General features: G+C 36.0%; 1 protein-coding gene across 1 annotated transcript in view; it reads left to right on the top strand.

Annotated features, from left to right (window-relative positions):
* cacna1ab (calcium channel, voltage-dependent, P/Q type, alpha 1A subunit, b) overlaps window positions 1–24,689 on the top strand; it is a 141,775-nt gene that overhangs the window by 101,292 nt on the left and 15,794 nt on the right. The window contains exons 38-44 of the mRNA XM_073826038.1: window positions 2,588–2,684; window positions 7,913–8,018; window positions 9,602–9,709; window positions 12,372–12,475; window positions 17,412–17,518; window positions 18,934–19,075; window positions 21,198–21,317. Coding sequence (XP_073682139.1) covers window positions 2,588–2,684; window positions 7,913–8,018; window positions 9,602–9,709; window positions 12,372–12,475; window positions 17,412–17,518; window positions 18,934–19,075; window positions 21,198–21,317 — 784 coding nt within the window. The remainder of the gene's footprint in view (window positions 1–2,587; window positions 2,685–7,912; window positions 8,019–9,601; window positions 9,710–12,371; window positions 12,476–17,411; window positions 17,519–18,933; window positions 19,076–21,197; window positions 21,318–24,689) is intronic.

Here is a 24,689-nt window from a genome sequence, read left to right as displayed (position 1 = left end):
ATATATTATTCCAGATAAGTTCCTGAATTTGAATTGAATTTGAGTTACGGTACAACAAGATTTTAAACAAGAAGCAAGAAGCTAAAGTTTATATGCCTTATGTTTGATGGATGGATAGATAGATGGCTATCTATAGACATTTGAATTTAGTAGTAATGTATAGATTATTATTTGAATTTCTTTGAATTAAATTTTCAGTACGTTACAATTTAAATTCCAATTCATCTTTCTGTGGAATGTGGCCAATTTAATTCAATTTCAAATTCAAATAAAAAGGAAACCAATTTTTCAATTCTGAATTTTGCATAATCCTGATTTGAGCAAATGCTTTTAGTCAGAAAGTCAGAAAGAAGGAAAGAGAGTTTTTACTACAGTATACATCATTTACAACATATTTGTAAAAAGAAATTAATGTGAATAAACTGATTGCAGTAAGGTGTAGAGAAAATCTTCTCAACACAAAAATGATATAATGTAAATAAAAACTACAGCAAGGACCCGAGGATGAGATTTAAAAGATCATAAGCAAGAGAGAGCTAATCATGAGACCCTGTGCATGGCAGATTCTGACTTCACAATGACTTAATTCTCCCATCTTTATGGCTCAGGTGTGCATGGCAAACATCTCCACAGACAAGCTGTCGCAGCTTATTTCTGTACTTGCCACTGCATACAAACGTTAACAAAATACACCTCATGTATTTTGACTGGTAAAGCCCACGTAGCTGTCGCTGTATGCAGTTTAATTAAGTCATTGGATTCGCCAAGATGAGAGAGCCTCTCATGTGCACGGTCATACCGGTGTATCGTTTACTCCGCACCATGATGGGGGGGGGGGGGTTCAGAACAGCACTAAAGATCATTCAGGGACAGCTTCACCATTTTTTTTAAAAAGCTTTTTGCTTTTTAAAGCATAGCTGGGGTTTATTGACTGGATTTTGACGAAATCTCGGCTACAGTAACCCTCACATGCATGTTTATATTTATTCAAGGCAGTGATCCCTTTTCACCTGTCCAGGTTTGGATTGTGGAAGTAAACTATAGCAGGAAAAATTACTTTAGAGGTACATGAGCATTTACTTCTAATGGCCATAGCATGTATTAATTTGTTTATGAATTATTCTTCTGTTTAATAGATTGTTTTTTTATAAATTGGTTTAGTAATTAAATTTAATTTTATATATATATACAGTTGAGGTCAAAAGTTTACATTCCCCTTTCAGAATCTGCAAAATGTTCATTATTTTACCAAAATATAAGGGATCATACAAAATGCATGTTATTGTTTATTTAGTACTGACCTGAATATGATATTTCACATAAAAGATGTTTACATATAGTCCACAAGAGAAAATAATAGTTGAATTTATAAAAATGACCCCGTTCAAAAGTTTCCATACACTTGATTCTTAATACTGTGTTCTTACCTGAATGATCTACAGCTGTGTTTTTTGTTTAGTGATAGTTGTTTATGAGTCCCTTGTTTGTCCTGTACAGTTAAACTGCTCGCTGTTCTTCAGAAAAATCCTTCAGGTCCCACAAATTCTTTGGTTTTCCAGCATTTTTGTGTATTTGAACCCTTTCCAACAATGATTGTATGATTTTGAGATCCATCTTTTCACACTGAGGACAACTGAGGGCCTTATATGCAACTATTACAGAAGGTTCAAACGCTTACTGATGCTCAAGAAGGAAAAGACATGCATTAAGAGCCAGGGGGTGAAAACTTTGTGAATTTGAAGTTCGGGATAAATTTAGCTTATCTAAGTTAAACTTTGTCTTCTGGGAAACATGTATTTATTTTCTGTAGCCTCTGAAGGGCGGTACTAAATTAAAAAATATGATATTTAGGCAAAATGAGAAAAATGGACACATCTCCATTCTGTTCAGAAGTTTTCAACCCCCAGCTTTTAATGCATTGTTTTTCCTTCCAAAGCACCAGTGAGCGTTTTAACCTTCTGTAATAGTTGCATATGATTCCCTTAGTTGTCCTCAGTGTGAGAAGATGGATCTCAAAATCATACAGTCATTGTTGGAAAGTATTCAAATACACAAAAATGCTGGAAAACTAAAGAATTTGTGGGACCTGAAGGATTTTTCTGAAGAACAGCAGGCAGCTTAACTGTTCAGGACAAAAAAGGGACTCAAAAACTCACTAAGCAAAAAAACACAGATGTGGATCATTCAGTTAACAACACAGTATATGCATATACATAACATTTTTGCATCTTTGCTGGGTTTTAATTATTCTCAATCACAGTCTGAAAAGGGTCCATTGCAGGAAGATTCCAGTCATTCGTATGATCCGAACACATTTTTTAGCTTAAAATCGGTTGGGCTGTCTTTTGAATGATCTGGTTTTCTATCGGTTTGAGGCAGTGTAACAGCCTCACTGGGTTTGGTCTGTGATTTGTCAATGGATATGTGTGCTTTTATTCTCTTGTTCTTTGTGCTCCTCTTCTTGTTTCTCTTTGAATTCCCTCTTCCTCTCCACCTCCTCTTTGGCTCTCTGGCTCTCTTTCTTCTCTCTCTCTCTCTCTCTTCCTGTGTGTGCCCCCTCTCTAACCTCCCTGTATTCTTCTTGCAGCGGGCGCATTCATTATAAGGATATGTACAGTTTATTGCGGGTTATCGACCCCCCGCTGGGCTTAGGCAAGAAATGTCCTCATAGGGTGGCCTGCAAGGTTTGGATCCTACTAAACAAAAAACTTAAGCACCTGCTCGCATTGAAGACTGGAATGAATGTTGCTTTTCTTTTCTTATTTCAGTTTATTTTTTACTCTTCTCCACAGTTTTTCTTCTTTTACTTAAAATTCATTTTTCTTATTTTATTCGCCATCTCTATATGCATTCTGATATGACAAATGAGAATGTGCGGGACAATGCAGACACCTTTTTAGAAGCATGACGTGCACTGCCACCGACAGCCAAGTCTGTATGAATCTCTTTGTGGAATGAATCACTCTTAACAGCCAATCCAAAAAAAAAAAAGAGAGAAAAAAAAAACAACCGAATGAATGAATCAGTCATTTTGTTCTTTTTTCTTTCTGCTTGCTGTTGAACCATGCCTTGGCAAACTGGGTGTAACAGTGTGCATTGTTCTTGTTTGGGGACGAAGTGAGGGTTGGGGATCAGAGGACTGCATTGACGTGACTACCATAGTTCACCACCAAGCAGCGGAGCTTTTCTTTGCCTGTTTGAAGCCCCACTGCAGTTCTATGGGACCGTCCCACGATCGCATAGAACAGTGTTTTTACTAGGACTAAAAACCAGCTTCCCCTCCTCCTGTTTAACCTCCAGCCAATCAAGAGCTCTCACGCTCTCAAAACCCCGCCCCTTGCCCAGACCAAAACAATAACCTATGTGTCTTTGTTTTTCTTTCTTGCCGTTCTTATTTCCTCCTCCTTCCTCCTTTTTTACTTTAAATCCCACCATCCTCCGGTTTGTCCCATGATGTCCTTTCCCCCTTCATTGTTTCTCTTTTTGTCCGTCGTCCTCCTCCTATTTTTTTCCCCCCGTTCTCCTCGTTTAATTTTTGGGGGTCTCACCCCTTTCCTCCCACCCCACTCCCCCTTACAGCGGCAGGATCAGTTACAGTGATATGTATGAGATGCTCAGGCACATGTGTCCTCCGCTAGGCCTGGGGAAGAGGTGCCCAGCTCGGGTCGCCTACAAGGTTAGCGGCAGCAGCCCGCCGTGGGTGCGCCACAGCCAATCAAAGCTGTCCGTTTTTTTTCTGTTAGTGTTGGTGTTGGTGAGCTGCTGTATCTTTCTTTTTACGTTGTGGGGTACCGAAAAAGCGTTAGCCAGCTGACACAAACCCGTATGCGTACATCCACTGGAGAGCGGGAACGGAGGGTACCTTGTCAGCCCTTCTGCACCGTACTCAACTCTATATATAACAGGAACTCTTAAATGTCATTTTGCAGTCTTATTCTTAGAGTTTATGAGATACGTATTTGTTAAAATCAACATGAAATCAGAATAGACTCTACATAGTTTATTATCTGCTCTTATTTATTGGCATAAATGAAGAGTGTCTTTATAATCTTTCAGTAAATTTTAAGTAGTAGTTTAAGTAGTTTCGCATCTGCATTAACAAAATCAAGTCACCTTCTATTTTTGTTCTCATAAGTTTGAAGTAAATTGGATTGCGAATGCCATTTCATGTTGACTTTAACTAGAAAACAAGGAATCTTGTATTATTTCCGCTGTTTGTTTTCTATGTTCATTACAGAAACAGAGCTTAAGTTTAAACACAATTATATATGCTTTACTGTGTGCGTGTACAGAAGGACTGGGAAGGATCGTGTGCCTTTGGTCCTCTGCGTCTCTCCCTCCAGTGGATGGTTTTGAAGTCTACGGATATCCATTTTCTATGATTTCGACAGGTGACACTAGTGTGATCACGTAGCGGTCAAGAGTCTTTAGACTCACTTTGTCCTTTTTGATTTTTTTCAGCAAATCCACTAGAATCACAGATAAGCTTTTCCACCTGTCCTTCGTTTGATTCTGTCAATGCAGTTCTGACCTGTTTCCGTTCCCCTCTCTCTTTCTGTCTTACTGTCTCTCGCTCTATCTTTTCTGTTTCCCACATTCCTCCGGTTTGCATTCTCAGCCACTACATCTCTACATCCTTGCACAAAATTCCTCCTCCTTTTTCTTCTCCTCTTTGCCTTTCTGTCTTCTTCTTTCTATCTATCTTGCATTTCTTCAATCAGCATGCTTCTTAATTATGCAAATAGTAAGAATCTGAATGCATCCTTGTGTGACAGTTACATCCAGCCATTTTACATCTGGACATTGTCACGTTCATCATATTAAGGCTATGGACTTTAGTCAGGGTAGATGGCATGTTTAGTTTGAGGTGAATGGAAACCAAGCCATTTGTTGTCTGTTGTTTTTTTTTTTTCATACAAAATATCATGTGTCACTGTCATTTTGCAGGTGGAGGCTGTAATCAATATCCTGGAATATATATCTTTTTGAGGTTTTGTAGGCGTTCATGCTTATACTGTGTGCAAAACTGAGGATTTGTTCCCAAAACTTACTCTTGTAGTGAATGCCATATACACTACCGTTCAAAAACTTTGATGTTGTAAGATTTTCTCTTAAAGGGAACCCTGGGTATTAAGACTTGTATGGCCAAATACAATGTAAATGATGTCTCTTACTGAAATATGTAATAGAAAACCCCAAAAAAGATTTACGCTATTTTAAAAAATCACATCGTTTCATACATATTTTGGACTGGGGGCACCATTATTTCAATGATGTCAAATGGTTGCACTCTGTGAGCTACTGGTGGTACCTGTTGCTATTTTTACCACAACACTTGGAATACACAACTCAGGAAATAAAATACTGATACGATTTCACATTTTGCAGCTTTTAGTCGTAATTCTCAGGAAGGGCAACAAGAGAAGTGATGTAAGTTTTACTGCTTTCCTAGTGATAAGAAGAGGAGAAAATAATGAGAAGATGCCTGTGGACAAATAAAACTACCCAAAGTCCCGCGTCTTTGTTCTCTCCACTTTAGCCCTAATGCCTGAGACTTTTAGTAGACCACAGCTTACAAACAACAGAGACAAGAAACGCTAGATGCCATCCTGGCAGGAGGTAAAAATGTTAACGCTTGTCATGACGGAACAGCCACCGAGGGGGCGTTTATACTCCTTATGCGGAAAAATCGATGCTATGGCATTTGGTTTAAGCCTACATGTATATCCATTGCCACCTGTAAGCTCTTTCAGGGGTTTTCTTTTACATAATTTAGTAAAATACATCATTTACGTTATATTATGCCATATAAGCCTTAATACCCTGGGTTCCCTTTAAGAGTCCGAAATTCTCCTGAGAAGTTCTCATCCGAAACCTGAAATTAGAATAGAAAGTTAAAAAAACAGCGGTGCATTTGAAATAGAATGCAAATATCATTGATTATAAATGTACAATTTATACATTTAAAACAGATTTTATCAGTCTTTACTGTCGCTTTTGCATCCTTACTGAATAAAATATTAATTATAAATATTGTTACTTTTTTTGTCTTTTGAACAGTAGTGTATTGGAGGACTGTGTGAGCAAAGAAGAGTGGAATTAATACAGAAAATGTGCACATTTTTAAGGAAAAAACATCTTGAAATCTCATCTGATCGTTCAGACCGAGTTCAGAAAACATCAGAAGGTTTTTTTTTTTTTTTTTTTTTTTGCTGATTACACTTCAAAAAATCAAATTCAAATATGCCAAAAAATAGATTCTAGATCACTGCTTTTCCATGTAAGGTTTTCTGGAGTTTGCATGTATCGGTTGTACTCGGACAGACTATCTATATTTTGCATCTAATTAAAAATGGCAGACGTCCTCTATGATAGACATTTTGTGAAATGCTGAGACTCCCTTCACTTCAAACTCTTCCTTTCACTTTCCTCACTCTCTCTTATTGTTTCCCCTCATCTCAAACAAACAGCATTCTTCTTTTTCTCTCTTTTTCCTCTCAGACTTTCTCTCTATCCATTGCCAAGCACACCACTCCCCCCTTTCTCATTATTTTTATATGTGGTACACATCTCATAGCTTTCCAGTCTGAAGTGAACTAACTTCTATACCTGTTGCCCCCTAATCCAGTCCTACACCTCTCGGTGTACAACACAGCCATTTTTTCCTCTTTAACTCTGTAGGGAATGCCACCCCTTATCTGACCTTCAAAAAACTGCACCCGTTTTGCATCGAGAGATCAATAAAAAGAAATGCAATTAACCCTATGAGATATCACCCAAAGAAAGATAAAGATGCTAAACAAACCCAAAAATACAAGTGGTCAATAAAAGATGAAATGATACTCTCTGTGCGCGGCTGCACTGCTCTTGTTCTGTGAGGGGTGGGGAGGGAGGAGGGGGGTGCATGCTATGCATGCTGCATGGACTAGAGGTCGATGTTCGGGTGGGCCAGGCTGGCGGGGAGGGCGGGTCGTACCATCGCTGAACTCCGATTAGGGGTCGTGCTGCATTGCATGTGCTTTTGCATGGCCACCGCTGAAACGCAGCTCATGCTCCTCCAAGGAATGACGGACTGGTCTGAAATGGGCACACAAATATACACAGACACATGCTCACTTCCTCACACTAACGCCATGTTGTGTGCTTGTGTGTTCCAGTTCCATGAAGGTACATCCAATGCATGAAACCGGCATCTAAAAACATGTTTTTAGGTGCTCTTTCGTTCATTGGTTTGTCCAAAATATTCAAACTCCAACAGGTAGGGGGAGCTCTTTAGCAGTAGCCTATTGTAAAACTTTAGCTGACATTTGTGTCCTCAGCCTTTGCTAGCTGATTCAGGATCAGTTGATTGCACTTTATAGAGTCCCAAAAACTATTAACACACTTTAAAATGTAGAAATCAAGTGGCAGTCCCAAAAAAGACATTTATGCCTGATCTGAGATCAGTTTTCAAAGGCAGAGATACACTGAAGCAATGACTTCATGTCATGTGATACTGTTATCTGTGAGCGCTCCAATTAAGTCACTTAATTGATGTGTATGTACTGTATATGTTTTTCGAAATGTGTGAATGCTTCATTCACACATTGCAATGTTGCAGATTGTTGGTAAATTATTTGTCAGTGTAAGAAAACTGCTCTCACAGATCCTTTTTGTGTTGTTCTATGAGTATCCCCGAAAAGCAATGGTGAAAATTTCTACACAACCACTGCATGAAAAGAAACTACTGTTAAAACCACAATCAAATGGCACATTTAATAACTTATTCTACTGAAATTTGTGTACCCGGTAACTTATTCTTTGGCTACAAACTGCTGAGCTCCCCAAGCCTTTTGTTAGCCCACCAAAACATCTGATTGGATGTTTAACTTACACAGCCCCGCCCTCATCCCCTCTGATTGGCTCTTCACAGAGACTGCTACGCATGGACCTACCTGTTGCAGATGACAACACGGTGCATTTCAACTCCACGCTGATGGCTTTGATACGCACAGCTCTGGACATCAAAATCGCTAAGGGTACAGAACGACATCCCTCGTTCATTTTTCTTACTTCCTTTCTTTCTGTCTTTTATTTTACTTCAAATAAAAACTAAACATGAGTCATATGTATCATAAAATCTAAAACTTTCTTTCTTTTGATTTTGTTAAAACTTTTAAATAAAATGAATTTTATCCTTTATATATCAAAAGGATCCCTTCTTTCTTTCTTTCTTTCTTTCTTTCTTTTTCTTTCTTTTAAAACTTTTTTTTAACTCTTTTAAAACTTACTTTTAAACTCTTTTTTAAACAAATAAATTATATTAAGCTGATTTTGAGATATACAAAAAATCTGATCCTTTTTTCTTTCTTTCTTGTAAACTTTAAAAAATATATATGTAAAGCAACAGATCCCTTTCTTTGTTTTTAAAAAAATATATTAATCAGGTTTTCAGATATACCAAAAAAATCTGATTCCGTTTTTAGTTTTTTTTTATAAATTATTTTTATCTTTTTTTCTTTTAAACTTTAAAAATATATTTTAAGCAGATTTTGAGATATACAATAAACTATATAATATATAAAATATATTTTAATTAGATTTTCAGATATACAAAAAATTAGATCCCTTTTTCTTATTTTACATTTTTTTAAAGAATAAATTATTTTAAACAGATTTTGATATACTCAAAAAATCTGATCCCTTTCTTTCTTTCTTTCTTTCTTTCTTTCTTTCTTTCAAATTTAAAAAAAATCTAACATTTTAAACTGATTTTAAGATATACAACAATTAGATCCTTATTTCTTTCATTCTTTTAAACTTAAAAAAATATATTAAACAGATTTTGAAATTTACAAAAAAAACATCCTTTTTTGCATTCTTTTTTAATTTCGTTATAAAATATATATTTAAAGCAGATTTTGATATGCACAAAAAATCTGATCCCTTTTTTCTTTCTTTCTTTCTTCCCTTCTTTCTTTCCTTTAAACTTAAAAAAATAAGCAGATTTTGAGATCAGATCCTTTTTTCTTTCTTTCTTTTAAACTTTTTTTTAATTATATTAAGCAGATTTTAAGATTTACAAAAAATCGATCCTTTTTCTTTCTTTCTTTTAAACTTTAAAAAAATATTTTAAACATATTTTGAGATATACAAGAAATCAGATCTCTTTATTTCTTTATTTCTTAAAAATATATATTTTAATTTGATTTTCAGATATACAAAAATATATTCCCTTTTTCTTCTTTTTTTCTACTTTTAAAAAAAATAAATGTAAACAGATTTTGATATATACAAAAATCATATATATATTTTTAGCATATTTTGAGATGTACAAAAAATTGTATCCTTCTCTTTCTTTCTTTTTCTTTCTTTCTGCATTTGAAAAACGTAAAAACATTAACAAAATACTCCAATTTCCTGTTTCCTCTGTGTGTGTCTCCTGTACCTTCTGAATGAATGTGAATATAATTATCGTTTTGTGATGTTCTATTAATATTGGGTTGGTACTTCTGGTGTATTGCCACATTTTATTTGTCTGTACATATGTGCATGCGTATGTGTGTGTGTGTGTGTGCATGTGTGTATGTATGTACCCGGCCCTGACATCACACGCTTACAGGAGGCGCAGACAAACACCAGATGGACGCCGAGCTCCGTAAGGAAATGATGGCGATTTGGCCAAATCTCTCCCAGAAGAACCTGGATCTCCTGGTAACACCACACAAGTGTAAGTTGCAGATGGGTTTGTAGAAAAAACAACAACAACAACTAATCAAAGATCACCAATTCATCAGAGAACAGCTTCTCTCAGTCCACACCGCTCAGCACCCTCTGATCAGGCAACACTTTCACAACCTTTAACTAACCCTTCTCCTGTATCCATATGACAAACCAATTAGATCAGTAGAACCATGCTTTACCATTTTAATACTGTTTAAGTTCATCCTGTTTCCCAGCTATATATGATTTATTGCTTATAAGGCTTTGTTTCTGTTTATATCTGATTCTCAGCATGACTTGATTAATAGTTTTGTAGTATCTAAAACAGTATACACCTTTTAAATAACTGTTATTCTACTTCTAAACTACATATCCCCCCTCTTCAACCTCTCTCCTTTTTTCCTCTTCCTTTATTCTCTCCTCTATCTTTAACTAACCCTTCTCCCTTACCCACGTGATAAATGAATGCTATGCTTTACCATATTAGTACTATTTAAAACCATCCTGTCTCCCAACAATATGATTTATTGCTTACAAGGCCTTGTTTCTGTTTACATCTGATACTCAACGTGACTTGAGTAGTTTGTTTTGAAGTATTTAAAATGGTATACACCTTTTAAATAATAGTCATTCCACTTTTAAACTACATATCTCCCATTTTTCAACCTCTATCCTTTTCTTCCTCTTCCTTCTAACCATTGCCTGTTATCAGGGGGTGCCTCGCTATAGACGGATCCTCTATAGAAGTCTTTTCACTCCAGCATGTGTAAATCACAAAGCTGGGCTTAACCTCCAGACCACAGAGCCTCAAAAACAGTGTAGCCCGAGATATTACCTCATATCTGAGGTTGTTTATACAGTAGATGTTAAAGACTTTACATTATAATATGATGACCCGAATGTATTTAGCTTTGTATAATTATGTATGAAAAGTAGCTGAAGGTACTTTTGTGTGCTTTCCTTTAGCATGTTTCTTTTTAATTTGAAATTTCAGCATGCTTTACAGTTATTTATTAGGTTTATTCTTAATCCCTGGGGGTTTCATGCCATTTTACTATGAAAGTGTCTTAAGAAGAAGGTGTTTTATGTAAATGGATTTCTTTTTGTCATTTATGGCAGCTCAAAATTTTTCAAATTTATATGTTATGTGTCTCATTCAAACTCTGGATGCCACTGCTGAGTTTTGATGAAAAATTTGAGCTCCTTATAAAATAGTGTAATCCTAAATAGCATTCTGTTATTGTTGCCTCATTCGTGGCATCTACTCATAGTGAAATGGCTCTTGAGTCCCTGTAGGAATGTAATGCAGACTAGAAATGTGAAGCTATTAAAGGTACTTGAGAAAAATAAGAGGTTCTTTAATTAATGAGGATCTGAATGTGAAAAGACTATCAGCTCTGTGGTGTTTTGTATTTGTCAGCGTACTTTGTCTAGTGTCTATTGTGTAAAATGTGTATATATGTTGTATATATACTGTGTATATATGTATATATATATATATGTACAGTGGCACCAGAATGTATTTGGGCACTTAAGCCATACTAAAATGAATGTCATTGCATTTAAGAGCAGTACACCAGATGGCATTTATTTTAAAGGAGAATATGTTATATACGTCTCAGGTGTCCCCAGAATGTGCCTGTGAAGTTTCATCTTAAAATACCCCACAGATCATTTATTATATCATTTTGAAAACACAATGTTTTTCGTGCATGTTTCTTTAAATGCATATTAGCTGCTGCTCCCCGCCCCCAAACTGTAAAAGTAAGGGATATGCCGTTACAGTTTGTATCTCAGATACTAAAAAACATCTGTTTGGTTTTGATTATCATGTCTATCACACATAAAACGTATTAGTTCAAACTTCTAATATAGGTTTTTCTAAGCGTACAAACTTGAAGCACGCACACAGAAATTGGTTGTCACACAGTGTGTGAGTACTCAAGTTCTCTTTCATGTCTTATTGCGCTTAAACTGTCAAATACACTGTAAATATACAGTAAATAAATCAGTAAATCCACTGCTCTCTTGTCTCCTCTGAGGCTGGGACTCTAAATAGTGTTTTCTGCTCATTTGTGCAGCCAAAGACAGAACAGTTAGCATGCTTTGTTTGTATTATAATAAGATCCCCTTTCTACGTCACGGGGGAGAAAATAAAATCTGATCGGTTCATTTTTTCACAGGCTTGCAGAGAAAGGCTTACCAAAACAAAGTTACTGAGTTGTCCTTTTTCAGGTTTTCTGGCTTGGCAGATACACCGGAGATCGATTATTGCACTTACACATGGAAAAAGTCAGATGTTCATGCTATGTAACCTTTAAAATTAATTAATGCTATTTTGCTGTCTATGCAATGACATTCATACTTGTATATCTGTGACTTAAGAGTCTAAATCAAATGTTGGTGCAGCTGTATTTGTGCAATTTGTTTTGTAATTTGTTGTATTACTGTTGTCTAGTTTCTCAGTCCCAGATTAAGACTCATTCTGGACTATCAAGAACTTCTTCATTGAGGTTTCTTGTGAGGTCATGACTGAGTTTAGTCTGGTTCTGAGAGACTAGACCTTTGTGTTTGTGGCATGCCTTGTCTCCAACTCCCATCCCCCTCTCGGCTCAGGGTCCCATTCCACCCCGGTCTAATTGTGCAGGGTAACTTTTTCGTCCTCTCAGCAGCGACAGACCTGACAGTGGGCAAGATCTACGCCGCCATGATGATCATGGAGTACTACCGGCAGAGCAAGGCCAAAAAGCTGCAGGCGCTTCGTGAGGAGCAGGTACCGCTTCAGACCAATAAACAAATGTCAAGTCTGCTGTCCTTTCTCAGCCTTTATCCCAACAAAGCATGTAGTCTAATTAGTCAAGTTTGCAGCTGATTAGCTTTGCTAGGGTGACCATATTCTGAGAATCCAAAAAGAGGACACCCTCCCCAGGATGGGCTTGACACCCCCCCCCCCCCTCCCGTTAGTCAGCAAAAGTACCCAAGTGCTCAATAATGACAAAGCGCTTTTAGAAATCACACATTTATTTTTAATTCTCTTTCTGTTTGAACTGAATCTTATATCAAAACCTTATTGCCTTGTAAAAAATATCATCTCTCTTAGTCTTTTCTTTTCTTCTCTTTGAAATTTGTCTGTGAAACTAGACAAAGTAAATACAGGGCCAATATCGCCGATACTGATACCAATACCGATACTTTTCCCTTTCAAAAACATAAATTTAAATGACCAATTGTGTATTAACAATAACTATGTTGATATGGCTAAAATATCTATCTATCTATCTAATAAGAAAAAACCTTGCTATATGTACTGCGTTAGGCTAAATGAGATTTGTCATAGCACTTGCATGTTATTGCTCTTTTGTTGATTCTGATTGCTTCCAGGTCTCTTTGTAAGTCACTTTGGATAAAAGTGTCTGCTAAATGTATAAATGTAAATGTAATATACATTCACCTTAAAACTATGTGGACATTCTTTGCCTTTCTAAAAGGAGTTTGCAAGCAGAGGACTCCAGAAAATGAAAGCAATGCATATAGTTTTATGTTAAGCATTACCTCCCATCGAGTTATAAATAAAAACTTAACATGGCTTAATGCATTAAGAAAGTAATATTAAAAGGCCAAACTGATGATGCAAATTATGTGCAAGCAGCCAGGGATATGAACACATGTAATATAAACTTATGCATTCAAATAGTACGTTCAAAACGTCTCTAATAAATTTGTACCATTCCATACTGTATCTCCCTTTAGCCTAAAGTATCCACTTACACTTGGAGTCACGTGATGGCATAACAACAAAACAGCATAGCAGGGGAGCAGCAACAATGTTTGCATACGAGATGTGAAAAGAGCGGCATATTTACGTCTACTCTTTGTTAAATGTATTAAGCAATGCACTAAGTGTAGAGAAGAAAAAATCTCAGCAGGCTAGTATCGATCCGATACCAATACCAATGTTAGTATCGATACTATCGATATTTGGATCAATCCGCCCACCCCTATGTGAAACTACATTTGCGTTTCGGCATGTTAGTGACACACAGCTCTTGCAGCGCAGCTCCTCGTTTGTTTTGTTTTGACAATTGGGTCTTTCACGTCATCAGACAGGTACCTCAGAATAATGCCGGTGGGCAGTGGCTGCATTTAAAGTGTTGAATTAATGACGGTCAGTGAAATGAGGTAAAAAACCCGGACATTTTATGATATTTTACAAAATCCCCCCGGACATAATTTTACAGCCAAAAAGGAGGACATTTCCGGGTAAAAGAGGATGTATGGTCACCCTAGCTTTGCTAATCAACATTGGTAACAGCATATTTTTGTGACTTCTGCCTGTCCACACAACAATCTTAAATCTGTTAATATCTGACTTATTGGCTATGTCTGAAACTGATTAAAAATATTAAAGTGTTAATTCACTTCCAGAACAAAACTTTACGGATAATTTACTCACTCCCTTGTCATCCAAGATTAAGAAAGAAATAAAGAAATTATGTTTTTTGAAGAAAACCTTTCAGGAATTTTCTCCATATAATGTACTTCTATGGTGCCTGTGAGTTTGAACTTCAAAAAATGTAGTTTAAATGCAGCTTCAGTTGGAAGAAGGGTCTTATCTAGCGAAATGATCTGTTGACAATTTATATACTTTTTAACCTCAAATGCTTATTTTGTCTAGCTATGTGATGCGTATGCGTACTCCGTGCACTCCGGTTCAATACAGTTAGGGTGTGTTGAAAAAACTCCCATCTCATTTTGTCCTCCAACTTCAAAATCGTCGCTTATACATCGCTGCATAAGTTCTGACCCAGTGTTTACAAAGTGAATGTCCAAAGAAGGTCAAACGCCCTTTACAAAAAAAGGCAATGTAGAATGATTTTGAAGTTGGAGAAGAAAATGAGATGGGAGTGTTTCGACTAACCGACCTACCGTCATTTCACTGGGTAAGACCCTTATTCTTCGGCTGGGATCGTTTAGAGCCCTTTGACGCTGCATTTAAACTGCATTTTGGAAGTTCAAACTCACGGGCACCATAGAAGTCCACTATATAGAGAAAATTCCTGAAATGTTTTCTTCGAAAACATAATTTCTTTATGACTAAAGAAAGAAATGCATGAACATCTTGGATGACAAGGGGGTGAGTAAATTATCTGTAAATTTTTGTTCTGGAAGTGAACTAATACTCTAATAGCATAACTTTAATAGCATTTGTTTTCTATGCTCCTTTTGCATATTGGTGCTTTCATGAAGCATTTTGTTAATGAGATATCCAAAAATAAGCATTAAAAATACATTGTTGAAAATCAGCAAGCTGGTTCGGCCACAGCCAATGTCTCCTTCACTCTATTTTATTAGTGCTTATTAGATACAGTATGTACACTACTGTTCAGAAGTTTAGAGTTGGTAAGATTTTTTCCTGTTATTTTTGAAAGAAGTTTTTTAAGCTTACCAAGGCTGCATTTATTTGATCAAAAATGTAAAAATAGTAGTATAGTTTTCTTTTTTAATATATTTTAAAATGCAGTTTATTCATGTGATAACAAAGCAACAATTTCAGCATCATTACTCAAGTCTTCAGTGTTACATGATCCTTCGGAAATCATAATATGCAGATTTGTTGCTCAAAAAACATTTTATATTATCAATATTAAAAAATATTTTTGTGAAAACTGATCATGTTTTTAGGATTAGGATGAATGAAAATTTCGATCAATTTAATGTACTCTTGCTGGATAACGATATTTATAATATCTTATTTTAAAAAATCTTTCCAAACCCAAACTGTTGAACAGTAGTGTATGTCGCTTTCCACACAGAGCACTAGGACTTAAAAGGATAGTTCACCCAAAAATGAAAATTTGATGTTTATCTGCTTACCCCCCGGGCATCCAAGATGTAGGTGACTTTGTTTCTTCAGTAGAACACAAACAAAGATTTTTAACTCAAACCATTGCAGTCTGTCAGTCATATAATTGCAGTCAATGGGCTCCACGGCTTTGAGAGTCAAAAAAACATACACAGTCAAACCAAATTAAACCCTTTGGCTTGTGACGATACACTGGGGTCGTCCTGAGCATGTTCAAGAGTCGGCGTGTGACGAAGAGCAAGCAACCAGAACTTCAGTCGATCAGGCTCAAAAGTTGGGAGTTGGCGAAAAGTCAACACTCCTGGATGAGTTCACGCAAGCAAACTTAATCTTTTAGTTTTTAATTGGTTGCAACAATCAGGATAAGCACAAGTAATTACATTGACGCATCATGCGCTGACTGTTGTGAACACGCTCAGGATAGTTGGACATTGTGGTAGATCAGAAGTAAAAAATTATATAAATACTGTTCAGTTTCTTGCACAGACCAATTGTTTCATGTGTTAAGACCTCAATGTATCGTCACGAGCCGCAGGGTTTAATTTGGTTTTGTCTGTGTATGTTTTTTTGACTCTCAAATCCGTGGGTCCCATTGACTGCCATTATATGACTGACAGACTGCAACAGTTTGAGTTAAAAATCTTTGTTTGTGTTCTATTGAAGAAACAAAGTCACCTACATCTTGGATGCCCTGGGGGTAAGCAGATAAACATCAAATTTTCATTTTTGGGTAAACTATCCCTTTAAATTGTATATAAACTTTTAGATGCTTTAGTGATTTTTTTGGCATGGAAACAATAACACTGATTATAGACATGATCATTTCACATTTTATTTCCATAATTAGAGCATGCTTAAAACACATGGAGTAACTTTGCAGAATATTTGCAGTGATGAATGATACAACATGGCCTTTTGTCAGTGTCACTCCTGTCCCCTTCCCTAAAATCATTCCCATGCTGTACGAGCACAGTGTCCACTGTTTCTTCAATATAGTATTTTCAATATAGTAATACTTGGTGCTAACCACAAAGAGCATGGACACTCTGCCGGCATCAGGGAATGGTCTAAATGTATGTTTGTGTCTTGACTCACATAATTCCCTGTCTGTCTCTTTACCTGTCGTACCTCAGCACCGTCCTCTCAACATCAGCTGCGCTTTTGTGGCTGTCTCACTCTCTGTATCCATCGCTGATGTCTCTATATCTATGTCTGTCGACTTGTTTGCATTTTAACTAATTCCTTTTGATCTTTCCTCCTTGTTTCCATCCTTGGATCCACTGTCAATCTCTTGGTTTTTTTTTTGTGATGTGTACTTTTCTCTGTCTGTCTTGTCTCCATTCGTTGATTGGTGAGGTTGATTTATCAATGTCACTAACATGGAATCTTTTCTCCCTCCGTGTGGACACAGTTTGTTTAGCCAAATATGTTCATTAATGGATGTTGAGGGGAGGTTCTTGGTGTAACCTTTGGGCTGCCACGGTCTTTGAGATTTCTAGTGTTCATAGTTTAAATATCACCCACCCAGAACATGTAGTTCTGTGAGTATGAACCTCAGATTCTCACTGTAGCATGCCCAAATTGTTACTACCACCCATATTTACCGGTGGGTTGGATGGAAATGCCTTGAGCCATCGGCACCTACCTAGACAGCACAGCCCCAATGGAGGACTCCATTCAGGTTGGTGAGGGCACAGGAGGACTTCGTATCCCATGATGCCCTCAGGGGGACCTCTGCTGTCTGGTACCCCACCACCTGTGTAATGCACGGTGGCTTGTGTGTGTTACCCCATATCCCATGAGTGTGTCTGATCCCAGCTGCAGGCCATGTTCGTATCTCACACAGAACCGAACGCCATTAATGTTTCAGCGCATGGAGCCATCCCCGAGCCAGGAAGGGGGACCAGGGGTGAACGGTCTCCCCGAGCCACTGCAGGAACCTGTCAACAGCCTGTGAGTAGCGTCTTCATTAGTCTTTTTATGCAAGTTTTTATTAGCTTTAAGCATAATCTGTCTGAGTGTGTCTCATGAAATCATATCCAGGTCACATTTCATCCCAAAAGCAACATCAAATATTAAAATACTGTTTGTTGCATTAATAAAAATTATGTTCATAAGAATTAAGCACATTTTCCAATTGCTTTAATACTGTACATCCAGACATTTTACTAACATTTTTAAAGCCATTCCTTTTCTAAAAAATAAATTATAATTTTGTTTTTTCATAAAATGAATTCTAAAAAATACATTATATAAAATAATACTGAAATACAAATGTTTTTTGTTAGAAAATTTGAATGATGAAAACAAATTTTACATACAAATTTAATGAAAATTATATATATATATATATGTGTGTGTGTGTGTGTGTGTGTGTGTGTGTGTGTACCTGGTATTCATCACGTTGTCCCCACAAGGATAGGAATACCAGTAGATTTTGACCTTGTGGGGACATTTCTCAGGTCCCCATGAGGAAACAGGCTTATAAATTATGCACAATGAGTTTTTTTGATGAAGTAAAAGTGTGCACAATCTCCTGTGAGGGCTAGGTTTAGGTGTAGGGTAGGTGTAGGGCGATAGAAAGTACGGTTTGTACAGTATAAAAACCATTACGCCTATGGAATGTCCCCATAAAACATGTAAACCCAACATGTGTGTGTGTGTGTGTGTGTGTGTGTGTGTGTGTGTGTGTGTGTGTGTGTGTGTGTGTGTGTGTGTGTGTGTGTGTGTGTGTGTGTGTGTGTGTGTGTGTGTGTGTGTGTGTGTGTGTGTGTGTGTGTGTGTGTGTAATAAAAATCTGTCATTAAATGTGCTTATTTGGCATAAAAATAATGTCAAAATTCCAAAATGGTTAATTATACAAAATAAACTTTCATTTCTGTGTGTAGAAAATATTATTTTTCTTTTTAATTTTGGGATAAAATAATACCTGAACCAGAGAGGTTTTATGAGATTCACCTGTTTCAACTGGTGCACTTTGTCTCCTCTTTCTGCTTAGCTTTGCTTTAATTGTTGTCTTTCTTCTTCTCCTTATAGGCCGCACTTCTGCTCTTTCTTTGTTTTACCTTCTCTCAGCTGTCTCTGTACTTACATTAGATTTCAATTCTTCAACATACGTCTATCTGCTTTTGTGTTAATTCTGCGGTATATACATATATACATTTGTAATTGTGCTTCTGTAATATAGTTGTCTGCAAAAGGCATTTTGTATGTACAAAATTGCGTGTGAGTGAGTGAGTGAGTGAGTGAGTGAGTGAGTGAGTGAGTGAGTGAGTGAGTGAGTGAGTGAGTGAGTGCGTGAGTGCGTGAGTGAGTGAGTGAGTGAGTGAGTAAATGAATTAGCCAGCCAACATCTTTCTCTGGTTCAGGCCTCCGGAGGGTGGAATGAGCGAGAGCCAGTCGTGGGTGACGTCACGCGCCCAGGAAATGTTCCAGAAGCCTGTTCCGGAAAACTGGAACCCTGACAGACCGTATCCTGATGACCATCACGATGGTCGCCACAATCCACAGGTAATATCGGAGATCCTCAGATTGGAAGGCGATTTTATCTTGTAGATTTGAATTTTAAGTTTTTAGCAGGAGTTTATTCAACCACTTGAAACCCGGCAAGGCGGCCGGGACTATATCAGCTTCTCTCAGCCTTTGGTATTGAAAGAACTGTGTGCTTCAGCCAATCACTGTCTTCCCAGCCATCGTCCCTTTTTCGCTGCTTTTGGACACACTTCTCATTCATATTATCACTCTTTCTATCTCTTCTGTCTCTGTCGGTCTGTAGCTCACCTCTTTATCTGTCTGATAAATCTTTCTAAAGATCTTCACTGCCCATCATAAACTGTTTGTATAGACTTTTCCACCTCTGCCAGACTGCGGGGGTGTTTCACTGCTTGCCTGCTTCCTCACTGTCTGCTGGATCGTACCAAACCCCCTCCAGACTCTCATCTCTCCTTCAGTGTGACACTTCTCTGTAGCTCGGCAGTCATCCGACCCTGATGTTTCCCTGCACTAGTCACTCATCCTAGTACTTTGAAGCAAAAGAGATGCTAAATAAACAGCTTCAGGCTTATTGAGCATGTTGGAAAGTACTTAAACCAGTAGTGGGCGATTGGGTTAGTGTGCCCCTAGTCTCAGCCTACAAGAGATTTGTAAACAAGAGCTGTGGCTTGACCCAGTTCAACAGTTACTGTGAAATTCTGTGACCAAAACTCAAGTCACATTTCTGTTTTATTTCTTCTCATGTATTTGGATATGTATGCAAACATGTTTTGCCAAATTTGTATTATTTATTTGTTTTTCCATTAATTACAAAGCCAAAACTTAAAATTACACATAAAATCTAATTTTGTGTAGGAGTTATCATATTTAATTTGGGATTTTGGATCAGTAAAACAAAGATCAGATATATAAAGCAGAACAACAGCTTTTATTTTATTTTATTTTATTTTATTATCAAAAACTTAAATAAATAATAACAAGTAATCAATTTGAATATGTATGCAAAATAAGTTGCAGTAAAATGGAAAAATATTTTTATTATTAATTTGTAATATAAAGCTTAATCTTTATTTTACTTTTAAATCTATTTTTATTTCTTCTCACCTTTTTTGAGAAGAAAAAAGGTGAGAATTATATTTCATTATATTTCATATAATGTTATATAAACCAGAGCAATGGCTTTTATTTTATTTTATTTTCCAAACATGATATAACAAATAATAATAACCAGAACAATGGCTTTTATTTTATTTTTTATTTTTTTCCAAACCTGAAATAACAAATAATATTAACCAGGACAAATAACAAAATATAACGAATAATAATAACCAGAACAAAGGCTTTTATTTTATTTATTTATTTATTTCATTTTATTTTATTTTATTTTTCGAAACCTGAAAGAACAAATAATAATTAAAAATCAATTTGCAATTTAATGCAATATTTGTATTACTAATTTGTAATTTATTTGTATATACACACTTAATCTTTATTTAACTTTTTATAAACCAAACCTGAAATCACACAATCTCCCTTTATTTAATTATTTTGAATATGTATGCAAAATAGGTTGTTAAAATATGCTATATAATGTTATATAAACCAGAACAACCGCTTTAATTTAATTAAATAAATTTATTTAAATAAATTTTATTTTTACAAATATATCACAAGTAAACACACCTGCGCAGCTTTGAAGCAGCTTAAATGTGGCTTCTACATTTTATGTAGGATTATTAGTAGTAAATGTGATATCTTTAAGCTTTAACTGATTTCAGATTTACCCATCTTAAACATTATATACGAAAAGCAAACATTGGTTTGTCACTTCATTTATCAGTCAGACAGCCCTTTCCTGTCTGAATTGGCGGTTCTTGGCTAGAATAAGCTGTTATGTGGGCCGATATTCAGAGACTAGTGTGCACCTGTTCTTTTATTCTATTCTGTTAGTGATATGCATCATTTGGCAATGGCTAATGACTAGCTCAAGTGTGCTAATCTTCATTTCAACTGCACTTTTGCAAATGACATTGCCCTCTACTGGTTTAAACCCTCATGGGTCCAGTATCACACCCGATAGAGCTGTAGGCCGGTGAAGCAGGCATCAGCCCGGCCCACATGCTGTTGCTCTGTTTTGCAGACGGTAGAAATGAGAGAGATTGGGCCTGTTGGGGACGGTTACTCGGACACTGAGCCCTATCACCCAATGGAAGGGCATGGGCGGACCATCTCCATGCCACGCCTCTCAGCAGACAACCAAGTGAGCACCTTCATCCTTTCATCCATCCATTCTCCCATTTCGTCTTTCCACCTTTTATCTGTTATCATTTATTCCCAATATCTGTCCTCAGTCAGTTATCCAGCTAACAGCCTTTGACCGCTTCAGTTGGGGGAACCAAACTTCAAAAGTTTGATGTGCTGTCATGCTAACAAGTCAATAAATGCTAGCATGTCTTTGTCAAAAGTCAAAGGGCACATGGATAAGTGGCTCCCACCCTGACCTTCACTTACATGCATGGCTGTGTGAATGCATATGTGTGTGTGTGAGAGAGAGAGAGAGAGAGAGAGAGAGAGAGAAAGAGTGTGTTTTCTGCATATTCATAACACCCTAGCTCACTTTCAAGGAAACCTTGGTGTGTCTGGAGTGTGCTGCTGCCAGAGCTGGATTTGAGGTAGTGACAGAAGTAGGTAACCTCATGAGAAAACAGATTGTGCATAGTTACAGAATGTATAGTTCCAGCTGTAACTTGTAAGATAAGCCATGTTTGTATGGAATTGTCAACTAATTGATTTAAAAAATATTATTTTATTTTTATTTTTACTATATTAAATTTAAAATAGCTGTTTTTTTATTTTAATATATTTTAAAATGTAATTTATTTTGGTGATGGCAAAGCTGATTTTTCAGCATCATTACTCCAGTCTTCGGTGTCATATGATATGACCCTTCAGAAATCATTTTAATATGCTGATTTGGTGCTGGTTAATATTTTTGTGATAACCATAATCCATTTTTTGTTAATTTATTATTATTACTATTATTATTGATAAATAGAAAATTCTAAAGAATAGACAGAAAATATTATAAATGTATTTACTGTCACTTTTGATTGTGTCTTTACTGAAAATGTAGTAATACATTTAAAAATATTTGTTTAATTATTATTTAATATGTCAGTTAAATGAAACATTAAAAAAATGTTTTTAACTTATAAAAACATTTGCTAATTGCTTTTCTTAATCTATTTGTATGAAAGCCCGTTTCCACGCCTGAATAAAAAATAAAAAAAAGGTAATTGCGACTTTTTATCTCGCAATTATGACTTTTTCTCAGAATTGGGTGATACAAACTTACAATTCAGACTTTTCTAAATTCTAAATTCTAATTCTAAATTCTAATTTTAAATTTTAAATTTTTTTCTCAGAATTGCGTGATACAAACGTACAATTCAGACTTTTTCTCAGAATTGTGAGATATAAATTCACAATTGCGAGTTACAAAGTCAGAATAGAGGTATTTTTTTAATTGCATTTATTTTATTAATTGCAACATTATTTCTCTGAATTGTGAGGGTTTTTTTCTATTCAGTTGTTTTTTCGCAGTTGCGAGTTTTTATCATGCAATACTAACTTTTTATTTTGCAATTCTCAGAATTTTCTCAGAATTGCATAATCCAATCACACAATTCTGACTTTTTCTCAGAATTGTGAGAGATAAATTTGCAGTTGCAAATTATAAAGTCAGAATTGCAAGATAAACTCACAATTGTGATTTTTTTTTTTCTCAAAATTGAGTGATATAAAATAACAATTGCAAGTTATAAAGTCAGAATAGCAGAATTTCTGACATTATTTCTCAAAATTACAACTTTATTTTTTAGAATTGCAAAGTTTTTTTTAATTACGAGTTTCTTTCTTGGAATTGTGAGTTTATGACATGCAATACTGACTTTTTACCTTGCAATTCTGACTTTTTTTTCCCTCAGAATTGCATGATACGAACTCACAATTCTGACTTTTTTTCAGAATTGCGTTATATAAACTCACAATTGCGAGTTATATAGTCAACAAAGCAGGTTTTTTTATTTTATTTCTCAAAATTGCGACTTTATTTCTCAAAATTGTGTTTTTATTCTTAGTTTTTTTCTTACAGTTGCGAGTTTATATCATGCAATACTGACTTTTTATTTTTAAGTCAAAATTGCATGATACAAACTCAAAATATTGACTTCTCAAAATTGTGAGTGATAAATTCGCATTTGCAAGTTATAAAATCTGAATAAAGGATTTTTTACTTTATTTCTCAAAATTGTGATTTTATTTCTCAGAATTACATGATTTTTAATTAAAAAAATTTTCTCGCAATTGCGAGTTTCATATTATGCAATACTGACTTTTTATCTCACAGTTCTCATTATTTTCACTCGCAATGCTGACTCTTTTTCTAAGAATTGTGAAATGTAAACTCGCAATTGTGAGTCATAAAGTCAGAATTGGGAGATATAAACTTTCAATTGTAAGTTATAAAGTCAGAATAGCAGGATTTTTGACTATTTCTCAAAATTGCAACTTTATTTCTTAGAATTTTTTTTCTTGTGAGTTTATAACATGCGATACAGACTTTATAACTCACAACTGCAAGTTTATTTTAAAAAAAAAGTCATAATTGCGAGATGTCAACTCGCGATTGCGAGAAAAAATGTAAAAATTGTGAGATAAACGTCGAAATAGAAGTTGCAAAACCTTTTTATTTTTTTATTTAGTGGCGGAAATGGGCTTCCATACATTTGTCAGTTAAGATAAAACAAAACTGTTGACTAAATTTAAGAAAAAATGCCAAAATTAAGTATGCACCTCTTGACCTTATGAGATATTTCACTCGATCCTTTGAAACACTACCACAAATCAACCTCTGGAGGCAGTAACACGCTCACAGCATTCGATTCCGCAAACATACACCCACAACACATCACATCACATAGAAGCAATTACTCTTTTAAACCTGTTATGCTATAATGCATAAATGTACACACACAGCATTTCTCACCCTGACATAACCCCCATGATCTCTTGGTTGACTCTCCTCTGGAGATGTGTCTGGATTTAGCAATTTGTCCAAGTGTGTATATAAGATAAGTGTGAGGGAGTATTGTGTCTCTGTTGCAAAGTGTGTGTGAAGGTGAGCTAAACATAGAAACCTCACAAACTAGTAACAGTGTGCTAGAATCAATACATGTTCACTTGTGTGTTGGAAGTGTGGTGCGTACAATACACACCAGAAAGTGTGAGGATCCAGAGTCTGTGTTTGTGCGTGTCGTGTAAAGCTGTAACGTAGATGTGGTTCTTGTTCTTGTGACTCACTCTTGTCTAACACTGCTCTGCCCCACAGAGTGTTCGTTCCGCTGCGGTAAGTGTGTTAGTGTGCTTCCTATCTTCCTCTACACTCGCTCAATTTTTGTCTTTTTTCTCTTTCCTTTTCCTCCTCCTCCCCCCAACCCCTTCCTGTCAATGCCTGTGTGTTTCTGTACTCTCTCTAAATTAAAATGGGGATCACTATTTTTCTCTTTCTCTCTTTTTTCCACTTTGCTTTTAATCTTTCCTTAAATTATGGTTCTGGTTTTCTATTTCCTTT

Source organism: Garra rufa, chromosome 20 (assembly GCF_049309525.1).
Source record: "Garra rufa chromosome 20, GarRuf1.0, whole genome shotgun sequence".
Lineage (NCBI taxonomy): Eukaryota > Metazoa > Chordata > Actinopteri > Cypriniformes > Cyprinidae > Garra > Garra rufa.
This window is presented reverse-complemented; position numbering and strand designations above follow the sequence as displayed.